The sequence below is a fragment of the Betta splendens genome, chromosome 5 (genome assembly GCF_900634795.4).
Source record: "Betta splendens chromosome 5, fBetSpl5.4, whole genome shotgun sequence".
Lineage (NCBI taxonomy): Eukaryota > Metazoa > Chordata > Actinopteri > Anabantiformes > Osphronemidae > Betta > Betta splendens.
Window position 1 is genome coordinate 13190883 of NC_040885.2, and position 13306 is coordinate 13204188.

Genomic DNA, 13306 nt, shown 5'->3' on the forward strand with positions numbered 1-13306 from the left:
TTGTGCAACACAAACCTGTGACATTTTGCCTCAATTACGTCACGGTGGGGGGGGGGGGTTAATTGGCACCTACGAGCTGTGAGTCGCTTATCCAACAATACTTTCACCGTTTAACTGTGGAATTTTTTTTATTATAAAACAAGTTAGGAGTTGATATAAGTTATTTACAGTATCATGCGTTAACATAAAAAGCAAATGGAAATGCAAAAAGGGGTAGAACAATGGAGCAGATCCTGTTGTAACATAATTAAGGCTTAAATTCATATAAAATGCTAAAGCACTGGAGTAAAGAACCAGTAAAAATCATGATACAGTATATTATAGGTAAAAGCCCTTTAAAGGGTTTTTATAGCATGATTCAGGATCCACTTGTAGGTGGTAAGTGTTCACCTGTGTACTGTAGAGTGGACAAACAGACCTTAAGGTGCAAACATCAATATACACTTAGAACAAAAGTCATAAATAATTTGATGATTTGCCAAAATATTTTCTAAAAGATTCACAGGATCTTGTCTAAGTTTTATGAAAACACACGTTTGATTGGCATCTAGCACCTCCTGGAAAACAGAAGCTCCTGCGCTCGTTGCATCACTAACATCACTAACGGCTTAAATTAATTCATTTTATTCTGCTACCTGAACATACTCCATAACAGTGCTTTAGAATACGAACAGGTAGAAACCACCATGAAACCAGATCCTTCCGTTGAGTTATGAGTCAGCAGTGACACACAAAGTGACAAAGTGTGGTTAACTGCCAAATGGAAGACTAAAGATGAAAATGTATTTTTCATCTTTAAATGTATTTTTAGTAAAAGGAAAAAAAAGGACAGCATAAAACACAACAAAAGGTTGAAACATTGTCCATGTAGCTGCCTTCAGCAATACTGTTTACTGTGTGAAGTCACATGGTAAAAGGAGGCAGAGGCCTTGAAAGTGCTGAAAAAATTATCTTTGGACGTCCTTGATAATACCATCTGGTCAGCAATGAAGAAAACAAGGAAACACTTATTAAAAACGCCTTTTCTTCGCAATCCCTCCCGTCCTCCTCCACAGGCCGGGCCTCAGATGAGGGAGATGCGTATAGGAAGGGAGGGCGACTCTGTCCTGTGCTGGGGCGAGTGACGGGACACCACGTGCTCCACCTCCGTGTGTTTCACCATGTGCTTCATGAGGTACGTTTCCTGGGGAGACGCAGACACAAAGCACAGGCGGCGCGGTTACGCACGGGCGCCGAGGCTCCGCGCCGGGGCCCGGCTGGGGCGCACTCACCGACGTGTACACCCGGCCGCACAGGCTGCAGCAGTAGGCCTTGGCGTTTTTGATGGCGTGGGCGGACAGGTGGATCTGCAGCGAGGCCGAGTCGCCGTAGGCACGGTAGCAGTTGGAGCACTTGAAGGGCTTGTCTTTGTTGTGCTGCCTCTGGTGAGACTTGAGCAAAGGCAACGAGCAGTCAGGGGCGGGCGGGCGGGCGGACGGACGCGAGCGGTACGTGGCCGGTGCTTACCTGCAGGTTGGACAGCTGAGTGAACGCCTTCTCGCACCCTGCATGGCTGCATCTGTACGGCCGGTCGCCAGTGTGAATTCTGCAACAAGAACAAAGCTAAGAGCTTTGGGCAAACACGACAAGGGAGCAGCAGCTGGGACATGGGCTGTAATTCCAATGTGCCCCAACATGTTGGAACATTCCAGCCTGAACATGCTTCACACCATTGGACGTCCTCCGCTGACCTTTACACAGTCTGTGCTGTTTGTCTTTGTCGATAAAGGGAGTAGAATGACTCCGTGAGGACCAAATAATGAGCTACCGTAAGAAAGCCTGCCCGTTTCCTGTTTTGCACATTTACTGTAGCCAAGTCATCGCAAGCTGCACTTGAATCATTAAATAGTAATTTAGCTTTACCTATGGTTAATGGGAAAGTCTTTATCTGTCCTTATTGTTCTCTCATAAGTTTATTCAAGATTCATTTGTGTGTCACTTACATGTTTGTATAACAGTAGTGAAATACTCCAGACTTTGCAGAACTTAAGAAAAGAGCACTAATAAAAATAAATAGAAAATAAATATGTAACACAAGTTTTTTATTTGTGGCCACACGTCCGCGGGCACTAAAACAGTAGCTGGTCCCGAGAATGAGATAATGAGAGAGCGGTAAAATGGCCGCCCACCGACCTGGTGTGCTGCTGCAGGTGGGAGAGCTGGCGGAAGCTCTTCTCGCAGTAGGAGCAGCGGTAGGGTTTCACGCCCAGGTGAATGCGCAGGTGCTGGGCCAGGTAGGACGCGTTGGTGAACGACTTGGTGCAGTGGGGACACTTGTGGGCCTTCGCCTCCGTGTGCGTCTTGGAGTGGATCTGCATGTCGGACTTGGAGAAGAAGGTCAGCGGGCAGATCTTACACCTGCCACGGAGAAGACGGCGACAAACCGAGACGCCCGTGAGGGAGGAGGCGCTGCGGGGCGCGTTGCCGAGCCGCTCAGCGGGCTTGGGTGAGGCCCATAGGCAAATGTTTGCTCTCTGGCAGTCACAGCTTTAATAGTTGATGGACTATGTCTCCTGTGCAACGGCGTGTGATGTCATTAAAGCTGTGGAAATACCTGCGAGAGCACAAACAACCTGCTACGCTCAATTAAAAGTAATTAAGGGAAAAAAGTTTAAAAAAAATAGCAACCGCATGTGACAGCACACCCCAGACATTTACTGTTGCTGTGAGTCTGCTTCCACAGTGGTGTCAACTATCACGCCCTGCATTCTCTCACCAGCTCAATCAGCCTCCAAATGTTTGCACACCCATCATCGCACACTTCCCGTTTCGCACTAAACCCATCAAATTGTCTCAGGCCTTATATCAGCTGCACTGGAGGGAATTAAGCTTTGGCTTCATGGTGCTTGTTGCTCCACCTACGACCCCATTGTTCACCAGCAGATAAAGACTTTAAGGACTAGTGGGAAGTAGTGACTGCAGGAAGCTGCAGGGCTGGTTTAAACCCAGAGGCCTGGAGGTTTTCTGACAACAACAGAATGTGTGGTCCGTCAGTGGACACACTGCAGGACTCAGAAGAAAGAGCTGATGATAACCGATGAGATGACCCTTTTCTTCTGTTTAACCACAGGGCAGGTCACTATGTGTGTTTGTGTTGCGGATGTGGAGCCTGTTGTGCGTCCCCGCATTGTAAATATGGGAATGTGGGCTTTTTGTGGGAGGAGGGTGTGCAGCCATCGCTGGGTGAGAGGCAGGGGACATCCTCGACAGGTCGCCAGTCCATCACAGCACTGCATTTAATTAGCCTGACAGCTTGTCTCTAGATGGTCGGAAACAGGTTCCGATCATTGGCCGTAATCTGATTTGCCTCAGCTCGGTTCTTTTTTGTCGCTGAGTCCTGTAGTCTGTCCACTGGCGGACCACACAGGCTCCATGCTTTTATGGTGGACCCGGCTCTCCAGCGTCGCCCTGTAACCCGCATTCACAGACCTGGACCTGGCCTCCTTGCATTTTTCTTCCTCTTCCTGTTCTAGATGCTGGAGACGCTTCTCAATAACAATAGGAGGACACTGTCTAAACCCCTCTCAGTCCTGCTTCCTGTGTGTTGTCTGTGTGCGTTGCTCATTTAGTGGGAGGCTGATCAACATTATGTGCTGAGAGAGCATCACCGGAGATCAATTATAGTGGTAGCCATTAAACTTTACACAGCCGCACCCTGGCAACCTGGACTGATTACTGACCATCTCCATTCATCATCTTCATATTCTGTCTCTACATTGTGTTGTCTGTTTGATGCTTCCCTTTCGTTCTCTCTGTGATGAGAGCAACCATCATTAGGCAAAACTATTTCCCTCTGGCATTAATAAAGTTTTATTAAGAGAGAAGTAGAGAACAGGGGGGTGGTTGTTGCCCTTCACATGTTGGTTGATAGATGACGCGTGTTATCTGTGGTATATTTGCATGCTCCTCATAATAAATGTTGAGCTTCTACCTGTAGGTTTTTCCCTCTTTGGCAGTGATGGTGACACACGACTGGTCGGTGCCTGAGGCGAGGATCGGGTACGGCACCACGAACAGAGACGACCCGTTTTCAGCCTTGATCTTCTTGCGGCCGCGCTCCTGCTTGGGCGGCGGCCCGAGGAGGCCCATGAGGCCGGCGCCGGGTTTCCCGGGCTCCATCCCGTGGCAGCTCGCTAACCCTGAGACGAGATGGGGGGCGGGCGCTCTGCCCAGCCGACTCTGGCTGCCGGGGGCGGGCGTGGTGGGGGCGTTGACCTCTGAGGCGCTGAGGTTGCCCGTTCGAGAGGCCAGCGCCACACCTGATGTGCAACGACAAACAGAGGGGGCTGAGGTGAGTTCAGGGGGATACTTAACGCTTCCATTGCTTTATGAGAGAGGAGCTAAAGGCACAGCGGCACCGCTGTGATGGACGGGGCGGTTGCCAGGTTGGCATGTGTTTACAAGCATCTTAAAAGGTCATCTTTGACACCCTGACATCCTTGTACACACGAGAAGCGTGTCAACCTAAGAGCCACCGCTGACACCGCCGGGAAACGCTGTTTGTGTGCGCTGCCGTGCAACGCGACGCCTCTGAGGGTCACCTGAGACGTGGTTCGCCCTCGATGGATTATCCATGAGTTGACGCAGATGCCAGTCTTCCCATAGGCCTCTCGCCTTCACAGCCGACTTATCGTCCAGATTCAAATTTACGTCCCCCAGAATGCGACCTGGGAACAGATTGAATCAGTATGAAAGTGACTGACGGCACTGGACACGGATCGGGTGGGTCAAACGGAGACTGTACCTGAGACTGAGCTGGAGGCCGGCCGGGCGTGCAGGGCGATGTCAGGCTGAGAGGGGCTGTGGCCGTGGAGGACCTGCATCTGCTGGGCTTTGGACGCCCCGTGCTGGCCGCTCTCGGTCTGACCGGGGGCGGCCAGGAGGGGCTGCTGGGACGGGGCGGAGGCGGGGGGCAGATGCGGCCGGATCTTCTCCGCCATCAGCTGCTCCTTGATTTTATTGATCAAGACTAGGTTATCCAGCTGACAGCCAGGAAACAACGTATGTGACAAGAGAACAGGTGCCATCAGTTCAGTCACTGTCGCTTTGTGGTGCAATAGCGCCCCCTACAGGCTGACAAGTGAAATTAAAACTACAACATCCCCAACCTGCTTTGCTTACGCCCCTTTTAAACATAAAAAAACATGTATATGTGATAGTCATGATTCATCTGATTTCCAGGGGGAACCATAGATCATAGATATCATAGATTAATGAATATTTTGCTAATTCCAAGGCAGGAGGGTCCAGTTCCGCTCCTAAAGAGCCACAACTCTGCTTGTTTTCCACCTGCTGCTGCCCGACCCACTGCTCATTACCTGGATCAGGAATGATCAGTCAGTCAGAAGCTAAAAAGTCCTGAAATGGTGGAAAAACAAGCTGGGCAGTGGCCATAGGACAGGGACTGGACAACCCTGCTCAGGGGCTTTAAACAGTAGATCTGGGCAACGAGGGGCCATTACTGCATTGAGAAACTTAACTGAGAGGGGATAATAAAATGTCAAACTATCCCTTTAAGGACTGTGTGCAGACAGAATCACTGACCTGGCCAGGCATGGCAGTAGGTGGGGGCCAAAAGTATGGGTTGTTAAAGCGAGGTTCAGCCATCCTGAAAGAAGAAATAAGGGCCGTGAGCAAACGGAGGGCGAGACTCCACCTCTCCATCTGTCTGCACGTTAAAACACCTGCCGCTGCTACGCCGGCCGCGAACCTGTCACACCTGATCCCTGAAGACAAAGCACAGGCGAGTGATGGAAACAAATATAAAAACCTTCCGTCTGTCCGGCGCTGCAGCCGTGGTTTCCTCCTAAAGACGTTTCTCTGTAAATGCATGCGTGGATCTACTGTGAATCAGCTGTTTGCTGTCACTCGTCCCAGTCTTGTGATCTTTTCGCCAAATACTGTCGCTGTCGCGGTTCATCGGGGCCTTGAGCTCCCGCAGCGCGTCTCAGAAAGAGCCTCCCAACAGATAGTGGGAGAACTGGTCTGTGTGGTTATCAGACACAGCAGTTGTTAGAGGCGCGGGGGCTCGGACCCTAATCAGCTCCTGTCGTTCGACACGCGGGGCCTCAGATGCTACAGTAAGAAACCGACAAACGCTGCACAAGTCGGACAGAAGCGCGACGGAGCAGTGGAGCAAGTGATCAGGTCAGTGAATCCAACCAGCCGCAGTAAGTCTGACTGTACAGTATGTTGTCACAATGGAGGCAGGAGGAGCTTCTTGGTGTTCGCGCTGTGACCTGGGGGTCTTTTTTATTCCAGGGCTCGCGTGAAGTTCTCTGCTCTGCGCGTTTTGGCACACGCCACCGTTCCTCAGTGGCCGCAGCTCAGAACAAGGTCCGCGTCCGTGAGCCAAGGGAAACGAACGCGATACGTCCAGAGGTACGGGCGCACAGGAAAGCGCTAAGTGTTTGTCTAATGATGCCAGCGGGGATCGCTTTCACCTCCTGGAGGTTTTTCCGCCTCCGGGGACCGGAGCGACGTCACTTGTGACAGACGAGCATCCACAGTCAGGCTGGATGTTTGGTCGGTTCCTTCCGATCTCCTGTAGGTCTAAACAGCATGTCTAGGAATAATGTTGGAGCTGAATGCATATTTATTCCAGAAGAGACTGGCACATGTCATACTGCAGGTGCATCCTAGTACGGAATTGCATTCACTGCATTCGTGAGCTCCACCATACAGATATTTAGTAGTATTAGTAGTAACCTGCTGCTTTGTTGATCCAATGAGCTGTGTAGCAGCTCCAGGTGTGAGGATTCGACAGATAAAGCATTAAATTGTAAAATGTAAATACCAGGAGGCAAATAATCAGAACACTTTGCCTTTAAATAAAAATTGAAATACATGCACATAAATACTGGAAGTTAAACTAGTGCACCCATTTACTAACCAGTAATAACTTTGTAAACCTACTGGAGAGCAGGTTTGGGAATGTCTTTTATTTAGAATGCCTCCGAGCATCTATATTCAGGCTTCATGCTATTTATCTGCTGTTCTTATTAAATATAGAATCTATTATCCTACAGATGGTTCAAGTTCAGGGTCCAGTGTTGCCACGTTTCAGTGTAAATCCTAAAACTCGCCACCAACCCTGAAGAGAAATACAACTTCATCCTTTGGACAAAAGTTGGGCTTAACTTTTTCCCTCCTTTTGAATGATTCCTCCGCTACAACCTCAACAAACCGAACACTGAGCGGAGCGGCTTTCCACGAGCACGTCTGCTCCGCGGAGAACCGGGTCCGCGGCGCCTCGCTCCCGCCGCCGCCTCTCCCACATTCTCAGACAGTTTATTAAAAAATTTCAGACAAAAGGAAAACAAAAATGGCAGCCCCGTCTTATTTTTATAAGCCCTGGACGCCATATTCTGCAGATGCGAATATTAGGAGCGGATCGCGCGCCCCAGACGCAATTAAGCGCGTGATGTGGCGCATTTGCATTAAGCGCACGGATGATTGTTTACTTTGATTTGCGGGTTTGAATAGCCCGGCGTGAGGAGGGGAAAAGCCCGACACTTCCTACCACCAGCATCACGCCTTTGCCGAACCCTCTGCAGCCGTCGCTCCTCGCCGCTGACGCGCGACAAAACGCGTTTTATTCGCGATCGGCTGAAATATACGAAACGAGCCTCCGTCGCTTCTGCGCCACGAATATTGGCTTTTTCCACGGGCAACTTTTTGTTGTTGTATTTGTGCAGCCTCGCTCGAATCGGCGGCGAGGCGAGGCGACGCGGGGCGGCCGCGCGCGCGAGAAACGGGCACAAAGGCGCAAAGCAGCGGCCAACGTACCTGAAGCAGCCAGAGGAGGGATGTTTTAGAGCGGATTAGCCTCCTCTCCGCTCTGCTCGCTCCCAGTCGGACTCCGAACCTTCCGGTTCGCCTGCTGTTCACTTCTGGGTGCTGCAGGCGAAGCGACGCTTCAGCGGGAAAACGCGGGGCTCCGGCTCGTTTCAACCCATTCTCTGCTTTCTCCGCACGCGGCTTATTGTCGCGTGCGCCTTGGCGTCGCAGCGTTAATGAAACCGGTGCATAGGCGACGCACGGCGGGGGGTCGCGCGGCGGCGGCGGGTTTAACGTGAGGCTGCGCCAAAATGGCCCGTTGCGCTGATTAGTTAATTAATAGATGGTTTAGTTGCGTTGGGCTACAGGTGTCGTCAGGTTCAGGCTGCGCATGAGAGCGCTTTGTCTGCAGTGTAATCCTCTCAGCATGACGGGCTGCTAATATGCTCTGTGCTGAGCTCAGCAGGAGATGGCACTGCTCCCAACAAGGTGCTTTAAAGCTGGAAATATGGAGAGACATCACAGGATGAAAGGACAGGGACTGTGTTCTGTCTGAGGATCCCCACATATTCAAGCCGGGGCCAATAGATGGATAGAACAATTCAACACATAGATAATGAAAGAAAGAGATGAGGTGTGAAAGTGTGGCATCGTCCTGATGAACTATAACGTCAATAAAGCACGTGGCAACTTACACTTTCTACTCCGTCAGCTGATTAATGCATTGCACCAATAATATGGACATACAGTAAAAACTGTGTCACCTCCAATGCAAACCCTCACACAGCGACATTCAAATGGTCTGTTTACATGTCTATAACAAATGCAAATCTCACCATGTCTATGACACAAAGCATTCAAATATATGGATAATTATTTGAAGAGTGCTGTATGAGATTTTTGTGGTTTCAATGCTGCCGAGATTTGCAGCACAGTGGGAATGAATAAACACTGTTTACTCCTCGATCTGCAAAACGTTGCCCGTCATGAATAGTCGTGAGCTGGGTGTCAGAGTTCAAACATCGAGCCTCAGTGACATTAACCAGAGGCTCAGCAGCAGCTGGTGAATGGATCCCGTGATCCAGCTGCTGCGAGCCTCCGTTTTCAGGTGAAACGATCGCCACGTTCATTCTTTGCTCGAACATGAGCTGCAGCTCCAGGAGGCGTCGTCGGACGTTTCTTCCCATCAGAGCCTCGAGGACACTGTAAATAATGCAGCTCTCTTTTGTTGGACAAACAGGTGGGAGCGACGGCGTGTGGTTTATTCACGACGACAACAGTTTAAACTATACGTTTAACCCCAGGGCCCAAATGCATGAGCGCCATTATGTCTGTGTACACACACACACACACACACACACACACACACACACACACACACACACACACACACACACACAGGCAGCTGAGCCAGCGGAAACGTTGACAGGCACCTTTCTGTTGCAGCCGTCGGACTGGTTCTGCGTGTACAGAAGCACCTCCACGCAGGCCAGGTGCGGGGTCATTATCCCACGGGGGGCGGGGCCGAGGGGGGAGGTGGAGGCGGCGCACCGCGCGTTTGAAGCGCACTCTGACACGCTGCCGTGGAGGCTTCTCTGAGCGCAGGTAGGAACTTCATGGCTGTTTGTTTTTAAACCCGGGATCGTGGTGTCTACGTGGGGAGGGAGTCGCCTCCTGTGACCATGGGGTCCGACTAAATGCTGGCGTGGGCAGCAGGTGGTCAGGTCACTTCACTGCTCTTTCATGTGTGTTTTTTATTAATTTACTTTAACAGGGTTTGATCCCATTCGTGTCGTAAACATGTGTCCGGTCCAGGGTTCGCTGCTAACGCACACACGGAAGTATTGATCCGCAACCCTGGAGAGACTGAACACTGAACCGTGGATCTCCACGCAGGCTCGTCTGGAAAGTTCCCCACGCAGTCAGTCAGTCAGTCTGTCTGCGCGAGTCCCTCCCGAGCTCCGCGGCGACGGGAACCGGTTTTTCGGGAACGCTGACCCACGCGTGATCTGCTCCGAGCCATGGGCGACGTGCTGCGAGGAGCGGCGGCGCTGTGTGCACTCAAAGTGGCCTGCAGCTCGGCGTCCGTGCCGGCGCTGGGCGCCCCCCGCAGCCCCGTCGGCCTGTGCTGCTGCTGCCTGCTGATCTTCACCGACCTTCTCGTCGCGGGTGAGAACCGGGACGCCGCCGCGGCAGAATGAGCGGAGCCCGCTCCCTGGGCCCGTCTGACCCACAGCTGACACTTTGCTCCTTCCACAGTTTCCCTGAGCTCCCTCTACGTGTTCCGGTCGTGGCTGCCCGAACTCCCCGGTGACGTCATCGCTCTGCGCTTCCTGCTCTTCCTCAGCCACGTGTATGGAGGCGTGCTGCTCCTCATCACCCCCCTCATGGCTGCGGACACCCTGTACAGGCTGCTGGGCCCGGCCGCCGGTTCCGATGGGCGGCGCCGCGCCGGCGTGGCGGCGGCGGAGCGGCAGCAGGAGGAGGAGAGCGAGGACGCGGACGCGGACGCGGAGCAGTGGTTGTTTCATGCGGTGTGTTACCTCGGCTGCCTGGCAGCGTGGGTCTTTGTGGCCCTGAACGTGAGGTGGCGATGGAGGCTGGAGGAAGTGTGGTCTGCCTCCTGCGTGCACGCGACCGGCTCCCTCATCGGATGCTTGCCCCGGCTGCTCCCTCCCGGTCCCGTGGACGCGGATCCGTGCCGGGGCACGGTCTCGCTCCTCCTCATCCCCCTCCTCCTCTTCCTCCCCCCGCTGCTCCTGACCATGAACGCACGCATGCACGGACGCCGCCGGGTCCCGGGGGGCCTCGCTCCTGTCGGGCCCGCGTCCTCTGCGTCAGCGCCAGCACCGTTTGTTGACCCAGGGAAAACACAGAGCAGCTGTGCCCTTCACGCACAGCATTGGCGGAGCAGCGTGCAGATGCCGACACGTCACCATGGAGACCGGCCTGAGCACAGAAGGACAAAGGGAGGCGCAACGCGCGGAGACCCACGGCACGTGATCAGCCGCTGCGGACGGGGCTTCCCCCGCCGCGGGGCGCGCGCGATGCTGGGACCGGTGGTCGCGCTCTCCGTCGTCGTGCTGCCCCCGAACCTCAGCGTGAACGTTCTGGCGATCCGGACCGTGGAGACGCTGCTGGAGCTGACGGTCAGAGGCTTGGTTTCACTCGCGGCCAACGCGACAGAAACCCCGGCCGTTCGCGACACGACGCTCGTGTGAGGCCCCGGGGGCGAACGCGGACGCGGGTTTGCAGCGGGATCAGCAGGTCAAAGTCGCACGAGCGCAGCGGGCGGCTCCACCTGTCGACGCCGCGTTGAGGCTGTAGTGTAAATAAGGAGCGTGGAACGAGCGGCGGGGTGAAACTGCTGAGGCGGCAGGTCGGGACGTGCTCAGCGGATGAAACAGATGGCTGCGAGGCGGCTCCCACTGCTCCGATCTGCGGCTATTTGTAGTGACACAATGGGGCACGGGACGAGGCTTTCAGTTTAAATACGATGGCAAACAGCGCTTTAAACGTAGCGGATGCGGCGTCGCGTTATTCACCCGCTCAACGGAGGGATTCATAAACGCGCAGCGACTCGAGGGCGCGGCGCTAATTTCAACTCCCCACTTTGTGTGCGAAAATCACCTCACGAGTGAAATGTGACTAAATAGATTCGCCGAGGAACAGGGAGGCGCTCCTCTTACACGCCGTTACACCAAAATAAAAACTGTGGACTGGTGACTGAGCTCAGTTCCACAAAGCTCGACCTGAACAAGGTTAATCTCCGTTCATTTACATCGTTTACTGGTTACGGAAACTCACCATTGCTGATGCTTGTATTCTCCTGAATAAATTCTTGAACATATTTAAACAAATTCCCTATATTATTGTCTATTTATTTGTTACTTACTTTAAGAGTTGGTTACTCCGTAATATACCAACTATTTAAGTATTTGGCTAATAATAAAAAAAGATGTTTGATTAGTTGATGAACAAGCATTAGTAATTTAGTAGAAACAGGTGTAAGTGCGGAGGAAACAAGGACGGTGAGACGCAGATGATCTCACCTGCTGTAGTCCAGGTGTTCCAGCAGGGGGCGCCACAGCACAGCCGCAGCCACCACGACCTCAGGGCTCCACCGAGGGCCAAAGCAGCTTTAGGTCGTAACCGGAGAGGGATGCGGGGGATTTGGGACACAAAAGGAGACCTTTCCACCTCTGAGGGAGGCAGAGGCCGGCACACTCCTCTCCTTTCAAAGCGCAGAGGCCTGTGCAGACAACCGCCCGAACGCTGCGCACACCGACAAGACTTAACAGATGAACCGTACGCCCTGATGTAGCCGAAGGCAAACTATTGCTTCATGACTGCAAGATGACGAGTGTGTGGACAGATAAAGTTTAGCGAGAGCTTATTTTAAACAGGGCATGATGACATTTAGGGGAAATGTCTCCGTTGCCTCCAGTTTCCTCAGTCATTAAATTGTTAATACGCAGTGCAGGAACCCTGAGAATGTCCAAAACAGAGGTTTTGTGACGCCACGAGAGCAGAGATCAGCTAATAGTGTAACACGTTATGGCTTCAACAGCACATGTACGTGTAACTGAACAAGTTCCAGACTGATGACTAATCTCTGAATTCACCTACAAAATGACTGTGACCTCTTTGTGCTGCTTAGTTTCTACGGAAGCATGCTTAACATACTGTACGGAGATTCTTTTGAAATGCGGAGGGGAAAACATCAAAAGCATTTCTAATATAATGCTGCGGGACAACGCCGCCACCCACGGTGACATTAATAAGAAACACAGTAGTTATCTATCTGACAGCCTCCACTTAAAAATGGAGAAATTATAACCTTGTAAAAGTGGAACTAATGACAGAGCTGCTGTAATGGATGGTAATAGTACAGATGTGCCCGCGTGTAAAATCATTCATATTTAATCCAACACATATGTAGAGTCCACGAGTGGGATGATGGATGTGTGGGTGCCACCAGCGCCACAGCTGCAGCTCATGCTCTTTAACAGTAAGCGATGACAACACAGAGTCTTTCTTTCTGCCTTTTCCATCACTTAGAAGATTAAAAACCCACACTGTCGCCTCAGGAGGGCCACATCAGACTGGAATCAGATACGGCTCTCAAAGGAGGGCTCCGTGACTTTTTAATGGACACTTTCCCCTCAGGTGAAGACGTCTTTATCGCAGGAGTGAGATAGGGGGAGGGAATCAAAGCTGCGGATGTGAAGTCACTCGTCCTGAGGGTCTGCGGTGAAACGATGGCTCCCGCTCCACCGTTCGCTGTGGAGCAGCCGTAACTGTGATGCAACCCGGCCCAATAGCTGTGGATTGTGGAGTAACACGGAGTTACACCCCAAACGCAACTTTCTGAGTGTGACTCACATGTTAACTGGGACAATTTCAGAGTCGTTCGCATGCGTCGCAGACGTCGGATGAGGCCGCGCCGAGGAGACGCTCGACTCACGTTTCTCCCAGTGTCACAGTG

At 52.3% G+C, this 13306-nt stretch overlaps 2 protein-coding genes across 13 annotated transcripts; one reads left to right on the top strand and one right to left on the bottom strand.

Moving 5' to 3' along the window:
• Positions 1 to 109: 109 nt before the first annotated feature.
• On the bottom strand, positions 110 to 12116 carry znf362a (zinc finger protein 362a). 11 transcript variants are annotated; one of them, XM_055508720.1, is made up of 8 exons: positions 11871 to 12116; positions 5584 to 5647; positions 4784 to 4988; positions 4581 to 4706; positions 3971 to 4298; positions 2173 to 2397; positions 1507 to 1585; positions 110 to 1430 (listed from the first exon to the last, which is right to left on the bottom strand). In XM_055508720.1, the coding sequence occupies exons 2-8, from the start codon at positions 5644 to 5646 to the stop codon at positions 1011 to 1013; spliced, it is 1446 nt and encodes a 481-aa protein (XP_055364695.1). In that variant the 5' UTR covers position 5647; positions 11871 to 12116; the 3' UTR covers positions 110 to 1010. The 11 variants fall into 11 exon arrangements, with proteins under 11 accessions (XP_055364695.1, XP_055364694.1, XP_055364690.1 ...); XM_055508719.1 differs by lacking the exon at positions 11871 to 12116 and adding an exon at positions 9252 to 9384; XM_055508715.1 differs by lacking the exon at positions 11871 to 12116 and adding an exon at positions 9252 to 9384 and having other exon boundaries at positions 4784 to 5021.
• On the top strand, positions 9387 to 11678 carry LOC129604079 (uncharacterized). Of its 2 annotated transcripts, none has more exons than XM_055508724.1 (3): positions 9387 to 9534; positions 9634 to 9987; positions 10078 to 11678. In XM_055508724.1, the coding sequence occupies exons 2-3, from the start codon at positions 9840 to 9842 to the stop codon at positions 11037 to 11039; spliced, it is 1110 nt and encodes a 369-aa protein (XP_055364699.1). In that variant the 5' UTR covers positions 9387 to 9534; positions 9634 to 9839; the 3' UTR covers positions 11040 to 11678. The 2 variants fall into 2 exon arrangements, with proteins under 2 accessions (XP_055364699.1, XP_055364700.1); XM_055508725.1 differs by having other exon boundaries at positions 9408 to 9563; positions 9715 to 9987.
• Positions 12117 to 13306: the final 1190 nt, after the last annotated feature.

Excerpts from the sequence above, each read along its gene's own strand:
- znf362a (XM_055508712.1), bottom strand. The coding sequence starts at position 5,871 with ATGCATTTACAGAGAAACGTCTTTAGGAGGAAACCACGGCTGCAGCGC. Across the intron at positions 5,022-5,583 it reads CTACTGCCATGCCTGGCCAG|CTGGATAACCTAGTCTTGAT; the intron begins GTCAGTGATTCT and ends CCTGGCTGTCAG. Across the intron at positions 4,299-4,580 it reads GAGGGCGAACCACGTCTCAG|GTGTGGCGCTGGCCTCTCGA; the intron begins GTGACCCTCAGA and ends GTTGCACATCAG.
- LOC129604079 (XM_055508724.1), top strand. The coding sequence starts at position 9,840 with ATGGGCGACGTGCTGCGAGGAGCGGCGGCGCTGTGTGCACTCAAAGTG. Across the intron at positions 9,988-10,077 it reads CACCGACCTTCTCGTCGCGG|TTTCCCTGAGCTCCCTCTAC; the intron begins GTGAGAACCGGG and ends CTCCTTCCACAG.